Source organism: Eurytemora carolleeae, unplaced genomic scaffold (genome assembly GCF_000591075.1).
Source record: "Eurytemora carolleeae unplaced genomic scaffold, Eaff_2.0 scaffold256, whole genome shotgun sequence".
In the NCBI taxonomy this organism is placed as follows: domain Eukaryota; kingdom Metazoa; phylum Arthropoda; class Copepoda; order Calanoida; family Temoridae; genus Eurytemora; species Eurytemora carolleeae.
In genome coordinates this window covers 257,186-272,699 of record NW_019396155.1, presented here as the reverse complement: position 1 = coordinate 272,699, position 15,514 = coordinate 257,186, and the positions used below count along the sequence as shown (strand labels likewise).

The 15,514-nt window shown below is 35.5% G+C and overlaps 3 protein-coding genes across 3 annotated transcripts in view; all 3 read left to right on the top strand.

Moving 5' to 3' along the window:
• Positions 1-183: 183 nt before the first annotated feature.
• On the top strand, positions 184-4,929 carry LOC111696666 (cat eye syndrome critical region protein 2 homolog). The gene is made up of 8 exons (XM_023466354.1): positions 184-201; positions 497-608; positions 1,509-1,657; positions 1,995-2,044; positions 2,424-2,494; positions 2,724-2,789; positions 3,334-3,999; positions 4,367-4,929. Exons 2-8 carry the CDS (start codon positions 507-509, stop codon positions 4,571-4,573), a joined length of 1,311 nt encoding a protein of 436 aa, XP_023322122.1. The 5' UTR covers positions 184-201; positions 497-506; the 3' UTR covers positions 4,574-4,929.
• On the top strand, positions 4,592-10,795 carry LOC111696677 (katanin p80 WD40 repeat-containing subunit B1). The gene is made up of 6 exons (XM_023466365.1): positions 4,592-4,615; positions 4,935-4,985; positions 5,476-5,541; positions 6,616-6,692; positions 7,789-7,886; positions 8,082-10,795. The coding sequence occupies exons 1-6, from the start codon at positions 4,592-4,594 to the stop codon at positions 10,295-10,297; spliced, it is 2,532 nt and encodes an 843-aa protein (XP_023322133.1). The 3' UTR covers positions 10,298-10,795.
• Positions 10,796-12,106: 1,311 nt separating this feature from the next.
• LOC111696676 (solute carrier family 35 member F5) overlaps positions 12,107-15,514 on the top strand; it is a 7,407-nt gene continuing 3,999 nt past the window's right edge. The window contains exons 1-4 of the mRNA XM_023466364.1: positions 12,107-12,560; positions 14,418-14,456; positions 14,650-14,766; positions 15,105-15,224. Coding sequence (XP_023322132.1) covers positions 14,425-14,456; positions 14,650-14,766; positions 15,105-15,224 — 269 coding nt within the window. The 5' untranslated portion in view covers positions 12,107-12,560; positions 14,418-14,424. The remainder of the gene's footprint in view (positions 12,561-14,417; positions 14,457-14,649; positions 14,767-15,104; positions 15,225-15,514) is intronic.

Below are 15,514 nucleotides of genomic sequence, written 5' to 3'. Positions count from 1 at the left end.
CGTTTAAATTACCGAAAACAGTTCGGCAGAATTTGGATATTAGATTATGTACTCCCCAACTTATTCTCAAGTGTACAGTCCCTAATAATGTAATCAAGGAGATTAAAATTTTTTAATTTTAGTGTTTATAAAGAGAAGTATGCTTTTCGGTGGTCGAAATAATGAGTAACCATTGGCCTGTCGTCAAAGTTCTAGGCACGGAATTTAAGTTCAAATTTATACTAACCGATAATACTTCCAAGTATAAAATTTTCCGAACCCTTAAAGTAAATGATAAATGGGCATTTTCTCATCGTAAGGGGTGTCTACGACTGTAGTAATATGTCAAAGTATAATTGAAGCCCACTGCACTGTAAAGGGAGGGTGTGAAATCTACAATACATTAAAACAGTTTTGTTTTATACTTAATGTAAACATTACTTTGGGGTCATTGGTTTACAGAAGTGCAGACACGAATTAAGGCTTATGTTATACTTTAAAATATTTTACTATTATCAAGATTTGAAATGTCGTTTGGGGACGTTCAGAATATGCGGGAGATCCCGTCTATAGCATACTTCTGTTCATTGTTCCACGAAACTTTAGGGACTATGGACTTTGATATACAGGTATTAACTTTGATCTGTTAGGATGTCACAAAAAAATCTTTCTTTATCAAAGTCAGCCAACATATGGTCGATGATGCAAAACAAGAACAATAAAATAGAGATTTCAAAAAACCAGAAGCTCCCATCATATGATTTTTTATACAATTTTGCATTAATTTTGTCGAAACCAATATTCAATAAAATAAATGTTAAAAACTTTTAACTGATATTATTGTAAAGCTAGGGGTTTATTTAAGATGATAATTCACGTTGTGTCAGATGAGTATTTAAATTTGTATTTTGCGAGTGTTATTGTGAACATTAATCCTAGATGAACCGTTGCCGTCGGATGCTTTACCCTGTAAAATGTTGGAAATTCAGTAAATTCAAGTTTATTGTAATTTGCTTGTGATCCTATTCTTACTTCTAAAATAAGTTACGATACTATGACGTTATCTGACGAGAAATGTTAAAAATAAGGCAACGAATTCGATATAATATGCGTTCCGCTGTCATTTCCCTCAATTTCATAAAATCTCGAAAAAATGTAATGCATTAAAAAGTTTTAGTCACCATCCATTTCAAGAGTGCCATGGACGATTCACAACGGTATCCTTTAAACCTTGATCGGATCAGAAGTATTGAAATCACCTTGTTTTTCTACATTTTAAAGAGTTTGATAATGATTTTTTTTACTCTATTTCTTTTGGGGGAAAAATCTGCTCGTCCCTTTATAATCAGACCACAACTGTAAATAAACACTCTTCTGAAGTAGATATGATCTAATTCATTCTTGTTCAGTAAAAGCTTTCTAGGGTACTGCTGTGAATCGGACATGCCACACAAACATAAAAGTGATGGATCGGTGTCGCGTGAAATTACATCTTCCGTCTTTATACAATGTTGATTTCACTACTTCAGGATTTGGAGAATGCTCTTGTTCTTGGCGTGGCTTCCCAGGACATGTTTGCGGGGGGATTCCTTGATAGTTTAGTTACAAACCTTCTCCAAGGTTGTGTTCCATCACTAGCCAGAACCATCTCCTCCACCAACTACTCAATATACCTTAGGAACTACTCAGTCTTCATCCTAGGACGAGTACAATTAGTTTAATATTTGATATACTCCCCAAGTATCTTGGTTTTTCTTCCGTTGGTAAAATAAGACAGATTTAATGCAAATTCATGAAAATTATATAACATTATATATACTTTGTTGGTTGTAAAAATTTTAATCTTCATGATCTTTATCAATAGTTTAATTTTGATGATTATAATTGAACGTAGAAACCGAGAAATTAATACAAAATTTATTAAAGCACACGTTACGTCTGTAATGTAAAGAAACTAATATAATTTTCAATACAAATTCATGGTATTTGATTTGTTGACTGAGCTAGTTGTCCAGGAAACTTTTAAATTCTGAATTACAAGAATATCAGGAGGAGAGTTTTACAGGTGTTATTATTTTTATAGGTTTTATTTTGAAGATTTTATTGGGGTGAAATTGGGCATCAGGTGATAAGTTCCACTCCCTCTTTCATTTTATCCCTATAATTAATTCTCCAATTCAGTGAGAAAAAAACTTTAACAGCAATTACATCTCTTATGCATTGGAGAATTGTGAAAAAAGTCATAACTCGTAAATGTCATTGATAATGGTGCCATTTCGAATACGAGGGGTAAACATTGAGAGGGAGCGAAAACAAAAACTAATATTGGGGCGGAGTGGGAATAAATGTAATAACAGAATGACATGTATATAAAAAAATAGATTTCGATATTTAGAATGTAACTCAATAAAATAAAAATAAATTTCAAGAACCTTAATATTTAGATATTGCTCCGCTGTGGGATCCTTTTGACGAGAACACGGACTCATTCTCAGATCTTTCAATCCCTGACAAGGTAAAGGAGACAAATATGTCATAATTGATGTAGAGGGGTAGGGGGGTGGGGATTGTTGGGATATTTAGGTAATGTGGAATTCAGGTACTAATTATTAAACTTTACCTCTCGAATCTTCTCAGATGAACAAAAACCAATAAATGACAAAAAATGTTAATTTCATCTGATTTAAGTTCCTGTGTACATTATAATCCTTACAGGAGCAATATTTTATCCTTTATTTTCCCAGGCTCGTGTTATCCTGCAGTTAACAGAGTTAAGACTTCAAGCTGACGATGTGTCTGACAAAATTAAGGAACTTTATTCTACAAAATTATTTTCGCCGTAAATTAAAAATTAAGGGTGGGGGGGGGATTTCTATTGGATATTATACCCTGCTGATGTGAGAAAAGTTCTCCCCAAAAGTCATAATTTGAATATTTTATTTAATGTATCCTCTTTTAAGAGCTAATGAAAATTTATCATATTTTAAACACTCGATGTTAAAATCAGATGGTCTTCTTTTGTCTAATTAAATTGTAATTAATGTATTCTTTATTTTTATGCGAGTCTTGACTTAAGACGGAACGCGTAATTTCAATTGACCATCAATGCAAAGATGGCAATGCCCAATATCTTCAGAAGCTTTGTCTAATGAAGTATAAATAGAAATTAATGTTTAACATTTTTAAAGCATAATTTTTTTGTGGGTCCTTTAGAAAAGTGACTTGTTTAAACAAAGTTTCCATTTCAAGGATGCTGTTGTGAATCGGACATTGCCATCTTTGCATATTACGCTACTTGAAATTACGCTTACAGTCCCTTAAAATTGCGTAGGATAAAGTATTGTGAATGTGCAGGATGTTCCGGTGGAAAGTTTACGACTTGAACCACTAGGTCAGGACAGTGAAGGAGTGGTGTACTGGTATTTCTACGGTACACGACTGTACAAGGAAGTTCCGAAAAAACGAAAGAAAACCAAAGATAAAACCAGTGATAGCAACGACAACGGGAAGACTAAGAAGAAGAAGACGAAGGTTGAGGATGAGGAGGAGACAGAGGACCTAGGACCTCCGGGTTGGTATCTAGCTTGTAGAACTGAACAGGACTGGACCGATCTAACCGACAGATTGGGGAAATCTAAAAAGAAAACTGACAAGGAACTATGTACAACACTACAAGACAATTTTATCCCCGAAGTTGTGAAAATGTTTCAAAAGCAGGAAAGAGATGAAAAAATAAAGCTTCTGATGATGAACAAACGTTCTTCCTCAAGAATAGACCGGAAGAAGAAAGCTCAGGAAGAAAGGGAAGAGAAGGAAAGGGAAAAAGAAGATGCACTTAGAAGAGAAGAAGAGCAAAGAGCACGGTTAGAGAAAGAGAACGCGTCCAAATCCCGCGCTCTCCGGGTCCAGAGCAGGGAGGAGAAACTTGTTCGTCCTCCGAGAGAGAGCTCAGCAGAACCTGAACCTAGGATAGATCGAGAGCAAAGAATACTGCAACGGGAGCAGAAAAGAACCAGTCAGGTCTGGGGTATACATTTTTACATTTTAATCATTTCTTTATCCCTCAATTTTTTTCAAGTGATTTTTGATTTTTAAGATATTGGTCCTTAATCCGGTTGGTTTTCTTCGTCTCCCAAACAGGGGCGACTTTTAGATCACGTGTACCTTTGATTGATTGATTCCCTCTAATCCTATCGTATGTTCATTTAAAAGATAAATTTGTGTAAAAACTGAAAATAATGAGAAAAATAGCGACTTGTTCGAAAAATAACATTTCCCATCCCACGCTGAGAATTATTCTTTTTTTGACGGGATGGGGGGGGGATATGTTCGAAATGAGCAACTTTTCAAAGGATATTTTTGCAAAAATTACCTTTTTGTATCTCAGGGGAATGAATACAAGACGGAGCAGGGGAAACGAACCCGACTGGATATTGAGATGAGACGGAGAGAGGTTGAACTGGATCATGATTACTGGAAACCTGGATCACGGAGTAGGAAACCCGAAGGGGGTCAGAAACCTGTTTCCAGGGAGTGGAACCGACTGCTCAACGCGGAAGAGGAGACTCAACCCTTAAGATCAATCAGATTTTAAACCTGATCTTAAGATTTTATGTTAAGATCGAAACCTGCATGGGTTAAGCTTTGATCTTGGATTAATTAAACTTGTAAAGTTTAATTTAACTTAAGTTTAGTTCTAATAGTTCTAATTTCAACATCAGATTATGGATCAATGATATTTAGGAATCTCATTTGAGGTAGGAAGTTGAAGCGGGTTGGGAGGTATATTCTACAACTTGTCAGTCTTCATATTTTCTATCTCTCCGTCAGGATTTGTGGACAGCTCTGTATTTAATATTAACCTGCGTACCTTATAGTTTAGTTATCTGCATTCCTCTTGGTTTACATACAGTGAACAGGTTTTATTTAAGCTATGTAGCGCAAATTTTTATGAGGGAGAGAAGGGGACTTGGAAACTTCAGGAGTTTGTACCTCATGTCTCTCAGGTTTGTATTAGGGTCGGAGGATGCGAAGGGGAGGGAAGCTTGGAAACTTCAGGAGCTTGTAGCTCATGTCTCTTAGGTTTGTATTAGAGTCGGAGGATGGAGAGGGGAGGGGGGAACTTTGAAACTCCGGGAGTCAATGTGTTTGGTCTTGTCTCGTTATTTACTGGTTAAGTAACTTAATTTGTGAATTTAATCTGGCAGAATCATTTTATATCATTAGTAAACAAATCGCAAGTGTACTAGAATTATAAATTATTTAATTTTCTTCCGAAATATTTCGCCAAAAACATTGGCTTCGACTGGAGGTTTGTCCTAAAATAAATAAATACAGATATGAAAATTAAATGTTAGAATAATAATATGGCATAAAATTGAAATAACTACAGTACGGTGAAATATCTGACAATTTCATCTTTTTTTGTGAAAGTGGACAAACCCGAATAAAACATGAATTACGTGAACATTTTCTTTAAATGAAATTTTTATTTAGGTGAACTGTTTGGCCCTTGGTCATAGATCTGGCAGAGTTCTAGTTACTGGAGGAGAAGATAAAAAGGTAAACAGTTTGTACGGGGTTGAACTGGTGACTTTTGAATGGAAAGAATGAGTTTAGCTTATCGAGGACAGATTATAAAGATTTTGTTCTCAAATTGATAAATCTTCGATGGAAAAATAGTTTTTATTTAATTTTATACTGTAAATCAGTATTTTTTTAGAAAGGGTATTGTTTATGTCCAATTGAAAGGATTTTTTGTAAATACATTTTTTTAGGCATAGTGTAGGGTGCAGGGCGGTAAAAAGTCCGGTTAGTGAAAAAAAATCGAAAATAGCCAAAAACTACAGATCTAAAACTGTATTTTTGAAAAGCCCTTGAAAAATGGATGTTGAAACATGTGCCACACTTTGATACTTGTTTAAAACAAACAAAATATTTTTTACATTTTTTTACCCTTTTTTGGCACTTTTTTCAACCCTCTTTAGCCCCCAAACTATCAGTCTATTTTTTTCAATGCGTTGGTTTTGAAAAGTTGGGCTATGAACATGCATTTCAATCCAATACCTATTCTCTAAGGTGGGACTCCTCCACTCAGAAAAAAACATAGATTCAGACTCCCTAGCCTTTATAGGGTTAAAACCAAACATTTTTTCACCCAGTGTATTATAGTCAAGCCTTTTTTTTTACATCCTGCGCAGGATAAATATTTAGCAACATAGATATTAGGACAATTTTGCTCATTTACTCCTCAACTGAACATACAGTTATTGTATTTTTATTTCAGAAAAGATGATTCTCCGTCTGCTGCAGAACTAGCAGAGTGGCAGGATGTCTGGGAACGGGAGGAGAGCTTGGAAACTCCAGGAGTTTGTAGCTCACGTCTCTCAGGTTAAAATTTGGGTCGGAGACATAGATTAAAGCTTTTATAGGGTTAAATATCTACTTTACTTACAAGTTTAGTCCATCATCATCACCGAATTTCATAACTTCGGGATTCGACTAATGAGGACCATTCTCCTGTGAGAAAAAAATTACTAATTTAATTCTTTAATTCTGTTCATTCAAAAGTCACGAGCATCTGTAATACGAGTTTTTTTTATTAAAAAGGTGTTAATTTAACTCTGTATTGTTAAGGTGAACCTATGGGCAGTCGGGAAACCAAACTGTATAATGAGCCTCAGTGGCCATTCTACACCAGTAGAAAGCGTCAGGTGAGAGCTATCCCCGCCCCCCTGTTTGATGTATTTTACATAAATATTCATTAACTTTTATAATCTAGCGACAGAAAATCACTGGAAGGGATGATTTATTTCAAAATTTTTAGGAGTTTACTTTTTTCTTCCTTTTTCAATTCTTTTCTGTTTCTATCTACTATTCATTTATTTGTTATGCTTTTTCTTCCATTTTTTTTGTTATTTCTGTCCTTCTTTTTCCAGTGCTATTTAACTATTTTTTTTTATTAATTTGTCTCGCCGGCTCTTTTTGGATTTCCTTGGTCTTATTCTGGTTCTGCTATCGTAATGATTCCTTGATTTTTAAATTTATTATCTTATTCTCTGTTTTTTATATCTTCATTACTTATTTCAGGGGGTTCATAATGTGCATTTCTTTTCTAAAAATTAAATTTTGATTATTATGTTCAAACACCGGTGATTTAAGGGACTGTAGTCGTATTTTTTTTACGGTGCTCTTTAAAACTTTATATAGTGAGGTGGTTGAACAAACTTTATTACAATCTAATAATTCGTAGTATGGAATAGAAATATAAAAGATCTAATTGAATAATTCGGCCAAAAGTCGGAGGAAATAAGGATAAACCTAACATTCTCTTAAAATTCAGGCTATAGATACAAGCCTCTGTAGTTGGGGCTTCACGGCTTCGGCTACTTCCACTCGGGCATAACAGTATCATTGCACATGTCATGCTAACTCTGTAACCCAAGTACTCCTAAGGGAGGCGGAGGGTTGCCGGGAGGGGTGGTTTCCTGGTAACATTTGTGTTATTAGGATGTCCTAATAGATCTTATAAATAATGTGTAAGAAAACATCTGAGGAAATTCTAAATATCAATTGCCTCCATTTTTCCTATAACAGTAATCCGAAAGTCAATACTTAAGAGAAACCACAATTGAAAATAATTATTTTCAAAAAGAAAAACATGGAGATCTCATTATTTCTACAATCTTAATTAGACAAAGCTTCTAAATGCACTGGTGTGAATCGGACAATTCACTATAAATGAAGAATCTCTTAAAATTATATTTACAGTCCCTTTAATGTAATGCGTATCTAAATATCTTGTATAAGGTTTGGGCATACTGAGGAGTTAGTGTGTGCTGGAAGTCAGGCTGGGAACTTGAAGATCTGGGATCTAGAGGCTGCTAGGCTGGTCAGAACACATACAGGAATATATAGACTCTATCTCAAAATTTCATGCCCCCCCATGGGGATATATTTCATGGCCCCCCTCCCCTCTATCTATATTTATGCGTGGTTAAAGGCTAAGACAAAAAAAAATATTTTATTGCAGCTCGAATTGACAAAAAGATTGAAAATGCATATTATGTTTTTCTTTAGTATTAATAGAGTTTGTTTGTTAGGACACAAGGCAGGAGTAACCTGTATAGAGTTCCATCCCTACGGTGAGTATCTAGCATCTGGTAGTGTGGACACATGCATCAAACTCTGGGATACCAGGCGAAAAGGATGTATCTTCTCTTACAGAGGGCATGCACAGAAAGTGAACTCGATCAAGTTCTCGCCTGACGGTCAATGGATTGCAAGCGCCGGAGAGGATGGAGCAGTTAAGCTGTGGGACCTGAGAGCGGGGAAACTTATGAATGAGTTTAACAATCAGACCGGACCTGTCAATGATGTTGAGTTTCATCCACACGAGTTTCTGCTGGCCGGAGCTAACCAGGACAGGACCGTTAGTTTCTGGGACCTGGAGAAGTTTGCCCTGATAGGTTCTACGGAGAGAGATACAGGACCTGTCCGGTGTATCTACTTTCATCCTGAGGGTGAATGTTTGTTCAGTGGAACCCAAGATAATCTCAAGGTTCACGGTTGGGAACCAAGTCGATCCTTTGACTCTCTACCGGTCAGCTGGTCTAAAATATCAGATATCGCGACAGCCAGCCAGCAGTTAATCGGGGCTTCATTTCAGCAGACCCATGTTTCTCTCTATGTGGTTGATTTGAAGCGTGTTCAGCCCTTCTGTGGAGTTAATATCCCGGAAAAAGAGCCCAAAACTGCTGAAAATATGAATGTTACATTCCGTCCAGGTCAAACAGTTCGAAGGAGTTTTGTGAAAGAGAGTTCTGATGCAGGTAAAAGGCCTCCGACCCAGGTCAAGATATCGGAGGAAACCTCCGACAAGTCAGGGACAGAGGGAGAAGATTCCGACGCTGTGTCCCATGCTGATATCCCAGATATTGGAAACTATCAGAATGTGTTCCAACCCCGGAACCGGGAGCTCAATAGAACTCCACCACCTCCAGACGAACCCTTTGAAGAGCCTCCAGGTTCTGATCTTGAAATGCCGATGCCGGTACGAGCAGTGGATCCGATGAATTTTCACGCCAGTAAACTCAACAAGAAAGTTTCTCCGTCACCCACACGGAGAGCTTCTCAACCTGCCATGCCTTCTGGATATCACTCCGGGGTTGTCGGAGGCAGAAGAGGATCTGTATCTTCTACCCCCGACGTGATGAAACCCCAAGAACTTCACATGCGACACGGTCCCCACTCTGGACAGCGTCCTGTTTCCGTCTACGATCCTACGGAAATGCGGGGAGGACGCTCTTCCTCTCAATCCGTCCCAAGGGAGCTTCCGTCCTCTCCGGTCCGCGCCAGTTTCCGAACAGCTGTGAACCTGAATGCCTGTAAGGACTCCCCGGACCAAGAATATTTACCAGGAGTCCCACAACACATGTCTTTACTCTCCTCCGTGCCATACGGTCCTTCTTCTCCCGTGAAACCGTCTTCCCCAGTTAAATCTCATCCTTCCACATCTCTGCCATACTCGTCTCCTTCATATCATCCGCTTGTAACTCCGCTGGACAGACCTACAGCTGTTCGACCGCAGCGTACCTCCGAATCCGGGTTTTCTCAATATGAATCTGGAGCAGGGGCCGAGCCCATTGACAAGATGGAAATGGTTCCATCGATGTCGGATAAACCGACAGGGCTCAATGCTTCCGATTTTCTGCCACAGAAGTTTGGAGGATTAAAGATTGGTCTCCAGCCTCCGATTGACAAGTTTGGATATGAATGGCCTCAAAACCATTTATCTGAGTCCGAGGTTACCTCTTCTATACTCAAGGATCATACAAGTATCATGTCCGTCATTATGCAACGCTCTCGGAACATCGCCATTATCCGCCAGCTCTGGCACTCCAAGGATGCCAAAACCGCCGTTGAGCAGGCGGTCGAGTTTAACGATCCCGCCGTTATCGTAGATCTTCTTTCCGTTATCATTCTCCGTCCTTCCATCTGGAATCTGGATCTTTGTCTGAACCTGCTTCCTCCCATTGGAAACCTGCTTCTCTCGAAGTATGAAAGCTATGTAACCGGTGCGTCGAGTGCGCTTAAATTGGTTCTCAAGAATTTTGGGACTGTGATCAAATCCAACATTGACACCCCGTCCACATCCGTGGGCGTCGACATCTCTAAGGAGGAGAGGTTGAACAAGTGCTTGGACTGCTACAGGGAGCTTGTGAAGATCAGGTCGACCATTCTCAAGCGACAAACCATGCAGGGGAAGTGTGGGCACTCCTTCAGGGAACTTGCAATACTCATGCAGTGCTTAGATTAGGCTTTAGGTCAATATATCACAGTCTCTGTGCCTAAATTCTTGTTGTTTACTGTGCCTTTCCAATTACACTTGTATTTAACATCTTTAATATTGATCTAACATCACTGTTCTCCAGGCACGTTTTTGAATTTAATTTCGGTTATTTATCTTGATTCTAGAATCAGGATTCATGTTTAGCTCATTAACTCTAGCCTCTGGTCTATTTACAGTGTAACTTTTGAATGCATTTGAGTTTAATGCATTCCCTGTCACAAATTGATGCAATAAAGGCTCTTCCGGTCACAAATATTAATATTCATTTCTTAAACCAATTTAACCATTAATTATATGGATTACATTTATTCTCTCTTCTTTCATCCAAGTCAGTAAAAAGTATTAAAACTAAGACTGTTATTTTCTAACCGGTTTTCGGCATGTTTACTTAATATTTACAGTACAATAAGTGACTAATTGATCAGATAGTGAGAGGTTTAGAAACGAATATATTGCAATAATCAAGTTCCTATTTCCTTTTTCAGTTTTTTTGTTTCCTGCATCTCTAGGTTCCTTTATCTATATCCTTATTCCTAGATTCATGTATCCATATCCCTAGGTTCCTGTATCTTGTATCCCTAGGGTCCTTTATCCTTATCCTAAGCTTCCTGTATAATTATTCTCAGGTTCCTGTTTCATGTTTCCCTAGGTTCCTGTATTCATTTTCCCGAGGTTTCTGTATCCTATATTCTTTATGGTGTTTCTCTAGGGATCCGTATCCTTATCCCTAGGTTTCTTTATCCTTTTCCTTAGAATCCTGTATTCTTATCCTAATGTTCCTGTATCCTTAGGTTCCTGTTTTCTTGTCCCTGCGTTCCTGTATCCTGTATTCCAGTATACTGTATCCTGTATTCCAGTATACTGTATCCTGTATTCCAGTATACTGTATCCTGTATTCCAGTATACTGTATCCTGTATTCTAGTATACTGTATCCTGTATCCCTAAAGATCTCTATCCTTATCTCTGGGTTCCTATTTCCTTATTCCTAGGTTCCTATATCCTTCTCTTACATCTTGTATCTTTTTATATTTTACTTCCCGTTTACTCATCTAAACCTGAGTTAAAATATGAAATATTAGTTTAACACCAAGTATATAAATTGTAGATTAAATATTAACTGTGATATGATCCCTCTACACATTCGCAGCATTTTTTACTAAATTTTTAACCATGTGCTTGTGTGTGATCTTGGATTAACGAAACCTTAAAGGAACTGTTCAAGTAGTTTTATTTGAACCCCAATTTTAATTCTCGTTGAACAAAAGCAAGAAATATGTTTTTCTGTCTAAAAAATTGTCGTTTTTAATTGAAGTGTCACGTTTTAGAGATAATTGCAGCTGAAACAAATTCACATAATTTAAGAACTTCAGAACTCTGGGAGATCAGTAGAAATTACGTGGACAGTCCCTTTAAGTTTTGTTGCAGTCTGAGAAAATCGGTTCATTTTTATTAGATTTATACTTTAACCTTGATCTGTTCTCTGAGAGATTTTGTTAAGTTCAAGCATTTAGAATCAATTTTATATATATTTATATGTTCTAATATGTAGAAGTACTAAATTTAGCTCAAATAACGGATTAAATTATATTAATCCCCTGTTTTAACCTAAGCTATATAGACTTATTTCTCTGAGACTTAAGTTAAATCCAGTTTTTCTATATTGTTTTTAAAAATGTTTGAAGAAGATGAAAAAACTACAATTAATGTTTTTAACTCGAAAATTTACCATTCTTATACTTCCATTAGTTTTTTAGTCTCAGAGTCATAATCTTTAGCTTCTAGTTATTCTATGTAATGTTCTAATTATGAATGCTGGAGAATAATTGAAAACCCTCATATCTGTTGAAGACCTGCAGACGAAAATTTCTTTATCTTAAACTCGGCTTACACCTTAAGTTTTAAACCTTCAGCTCCGCTCTGTCAATTTAAAAGAAAATGCATATTGTAATGAAGCCATTGATCATTTTCCATTGAGTTTTTTATCTGTTCATTCATTCATTCATTCATTTATTGATTAACCTGAATTAGTCAGTTCTAACCAAATACCTACTATATATATAATTCTATATACCTGATTTAAAGTTAGAATAGTTGATCTATGCTTAGTTAAGCTAGGCTTAGTTGATCCGACTTAGTTACCTTCTCAACTAAGGAGAACTTGACTAGTTATATTTCAGAGAGAAGATGGACAGATTGACTGTCAAGTGTGGCTAGCTGCCCCCTTTGCAGGTTGGACATTTTTTTTATCATTTTCATTTTTTAATGTTTCGTGTTATTGTAATTTTGGGTGAATATTTTCTTTATATAATCTTTAATTACCTCTTTCAAGTTTTACTAAGGTTTTATTCGTTGTATTGGGAAAAATAAATAAATTTTTGGTTAAAAAGTATCAAAGTGGATGAAAAATTTGTTTTTTGTCCAAATTTTCTTTTTCCCATAGAGAGTGTAGTTAAAAAGTATAGAAAGGATGAAAATTTGCTTTTGATGTCCATCTTTTATTTTTTCAATGCAGATCATCTAAAATTATCTTCAAAATATGTATTTAACTTCTAAAACATTTCGCTTCCACTTCTAGGCAAAAGAATTATTAAGTTTAAATAAAATTAATTTTTAGCATTGACATTAGGAAAATTAAAAACAGAAATAAACATTGTTTGGAGTAAAACTCGGCCAAAGTAAAATTTTCGTAAAATTTAAAAACAGCAACTTACGTAATAGTTAAAAAAACATTTAATATATATATATAGATATACATAATTATTTCAAATAGATGAAAGGTATGACAAATCATAAACTTTTGAAACAACAAAAAAGTTTTCCTAATTTCATGTTATAGATTTCATATTTAAATTTAATCTTTAATCATATCTTTAATTTCAAATACCTATTCTTGTGTGAATAATATTTTAGAAAAGTTTTAATTTGTTGGTTTTCCTAAAAGGGAGGAATCTCAACGATGTAACTGTACTAGATTGCCTCTTGTCTAATTTTTTTTATTCAAATTTGATGGAATTTGTTACACCCAATATTTCCCGTTGTAGGGTGATTAAGTAACTTTATCGCCCTACAACAGGGCGAAAAAGTAACTTTTTCACCTTGCTATTAAAATTTCAAATTTCATACTTAATATGTCTCATTGTAGGGTGATAAGTTACCTAATCACCCTACAACAGAGTGATTAAGTAACTTTATCGATCTGCTTTTAAATAATTTGAGTAAAACTGAAAAAAAAACACTATATATGTTATTGAAATGAAAAGTTGTAGAACTTGATGAAAAATATATAGCGGTTGCAAGTTTTGTAATTTGTAGAGTCTATCTAAACTATTGATAAATTCCTCTCTTATCAAGTCTTATTTTTTTACTCTTTCTTCGGCAATAAAACTGAAATGCATATTTCACGTTATTCATTTATTCAACTGTCTTGTGTTATCATGCGGGACAATATGTTTTTGGCCAGTATGTTTACGTTTTTCGTTTGTATAAGGTTTAAATTCAAGATTTTTAATCTCGAACGAATTTATTTAATTTAAGTTTCATAAAAATGTCCGATTTTTTATTTTGAGCAGCAACAATAAGAGAGACATCGTCTATCTTGAAAAAATGGCAAATTCTGTCAGTTTTCTTCTTTGGCTCTGATGCTAGCCAGTTTTAAAGATACATTACAATTAACTTTCAGATAAACAATTTACAATACTAGGATATCTTCATTATTTTTGCTTACGAAGTTTTAAAGAGTAATGTTGTGAATCTGGCATGTCCCTTTTTTATATACAGAGCGTCCCATATCATATTAGATTATCTCCAATCTTTAACACCTAAATACGCACATAATACTCTAAAAATCTAGCATTTTCTGCAAAAAATAAATTCTATTAGCCTTATTAAATGTTTCAAAATGATTCATTCTTTTTAAATTTTCTGATTTGTCCCCCAAATCGTAATTTAGACCCATTGACGCGGTCTTATTTGATGTGGGACACCCTGTATATAAAACTCGAGTGTAATTATTACGACAGTCTTGTCAATGAATTAAAAAAAACGGATGAATTTTTTTTAAATCTAATTTTAATAAAATATTTTTAGTTTCCAGATGACAGAACAGAGCATTCCCGAACCCACTAGGAACACACTTATTTTATTTTAATTAAATTTGTAAAATCTTCCCTCTCTCTCCCGTATTAATATTTACACCTTGCAAATTTGGTCAGTTTTTTGTCAATGATAAATTTTATGAAATTGATGCTGACATTTAACACATGAAAAAGAAACAATTCATCTAAAAATATTAATTTTGGTTAAAAATATTCGTGTATAGTCCGGCCTTACGTGCCCAGCGGTTTGGTTTGGGATTGTTGGTTCTCCTGGCTGTAGATTTTATCTGGGTCGCATCTTCAGAGCTCACAGAGTTTATCTTCAAAACACAACATTTTAGGCATACTTCAGATTAAATAAATTGACAGGGTGCACATTTTCTTGAATAATCTTTCCACCCCCCCTTTTGAAAATATATTTTTTTTTCAGGAGTTATGTACCTCCATTTTTCTAGGTTTTTTTTGCCTAATAAAAATAAAACGAGATAACGAGATAAAAAATAAAATGTTGGTTTAAAATTTCTGAAGAGGAAGAAAAAAAATTCCCCTCTGGCTTTTGATTAGATTATCAAGAAATCAATTTTACATCCCACAGAATAGCTTTCATTTTGTTATATTTTCCATTTTTTCTTTTACCATGGAAGTAATTTTACTGCCTGACTTAATCTGAATATTACAGTAAACCATTCTTCTCTACTTATGTGAAGACCTCGTTATTTATGTTATACCTACCCGGGTTTATCCTCTACAAACCATGGAGAGAACAGTGCAATATGTCGCGCAATATAAGACGTGCAAGGTAACAGGAAACCTAATTTAACGAATTAGAGCTAGGTTGCTGAACTACCTACCATCGATTCAAATACTGTTCTGCAGTCTGCAGTGTAGTTCTCATCGCTAGTTATGGCCGGGTGCTTTACTTATACTAATTAGGCGGTTTGGGTCTTTAGGATGGGGGATCTTTCAGATCTTTACTCGTATAGGACATAGACAAATCTTGAATCAACGATCCCATGTCCTAAGTATACTTCACGGTAGAACCAATATTTGAACCGACGGTTTGACGGTATTTGTAAAGTAGGGGGGGGG

Bases quoted from the DNA above. Each gene is read 5' to 3' on its own strand.
- LOC111696677 (XM_023466365.1), top strand. From the start codon at position 4,592: ATGTTAAGATCGAAACCTGCATGG. The intron at 4,986-5,475 runs GTTTGTATTAGG...ATTTTTATTTAG, and splicing joins TTGTACCTCATGTCTCTCAG to GTGAACTGTTTGGCCCTTGG. The intron at 5,542-6,615 runs GTAAACAGTTTG...TGTATTGTTAAG, and splicing joins CTGGAGGAGAAGATAAAAAG to GTGAACCTATGGGCAGTCGG.
- LOC111696666 (XM_023466354.1), top strand. From the start codon at position 507: ATGTCGTTTGGGGACGTTCAGAATATGCGGGAGATCCCGTCTATAGCA. The intron at 2,045-2,423 runs GTGTTATTATTT...CTTAATATTTAG, and splicing joins TCAGGAGGAGAGTTTTACAG to ATATTGCTCCGCTGTGGGAT. The intron at 2,790-3,333 runs GAACTTTATTCT...GTGAATGTGCAG, and splicing joins ATGTGTCTGACAAAATTAAG to GATGTTCCGGTGGAAAGTTT.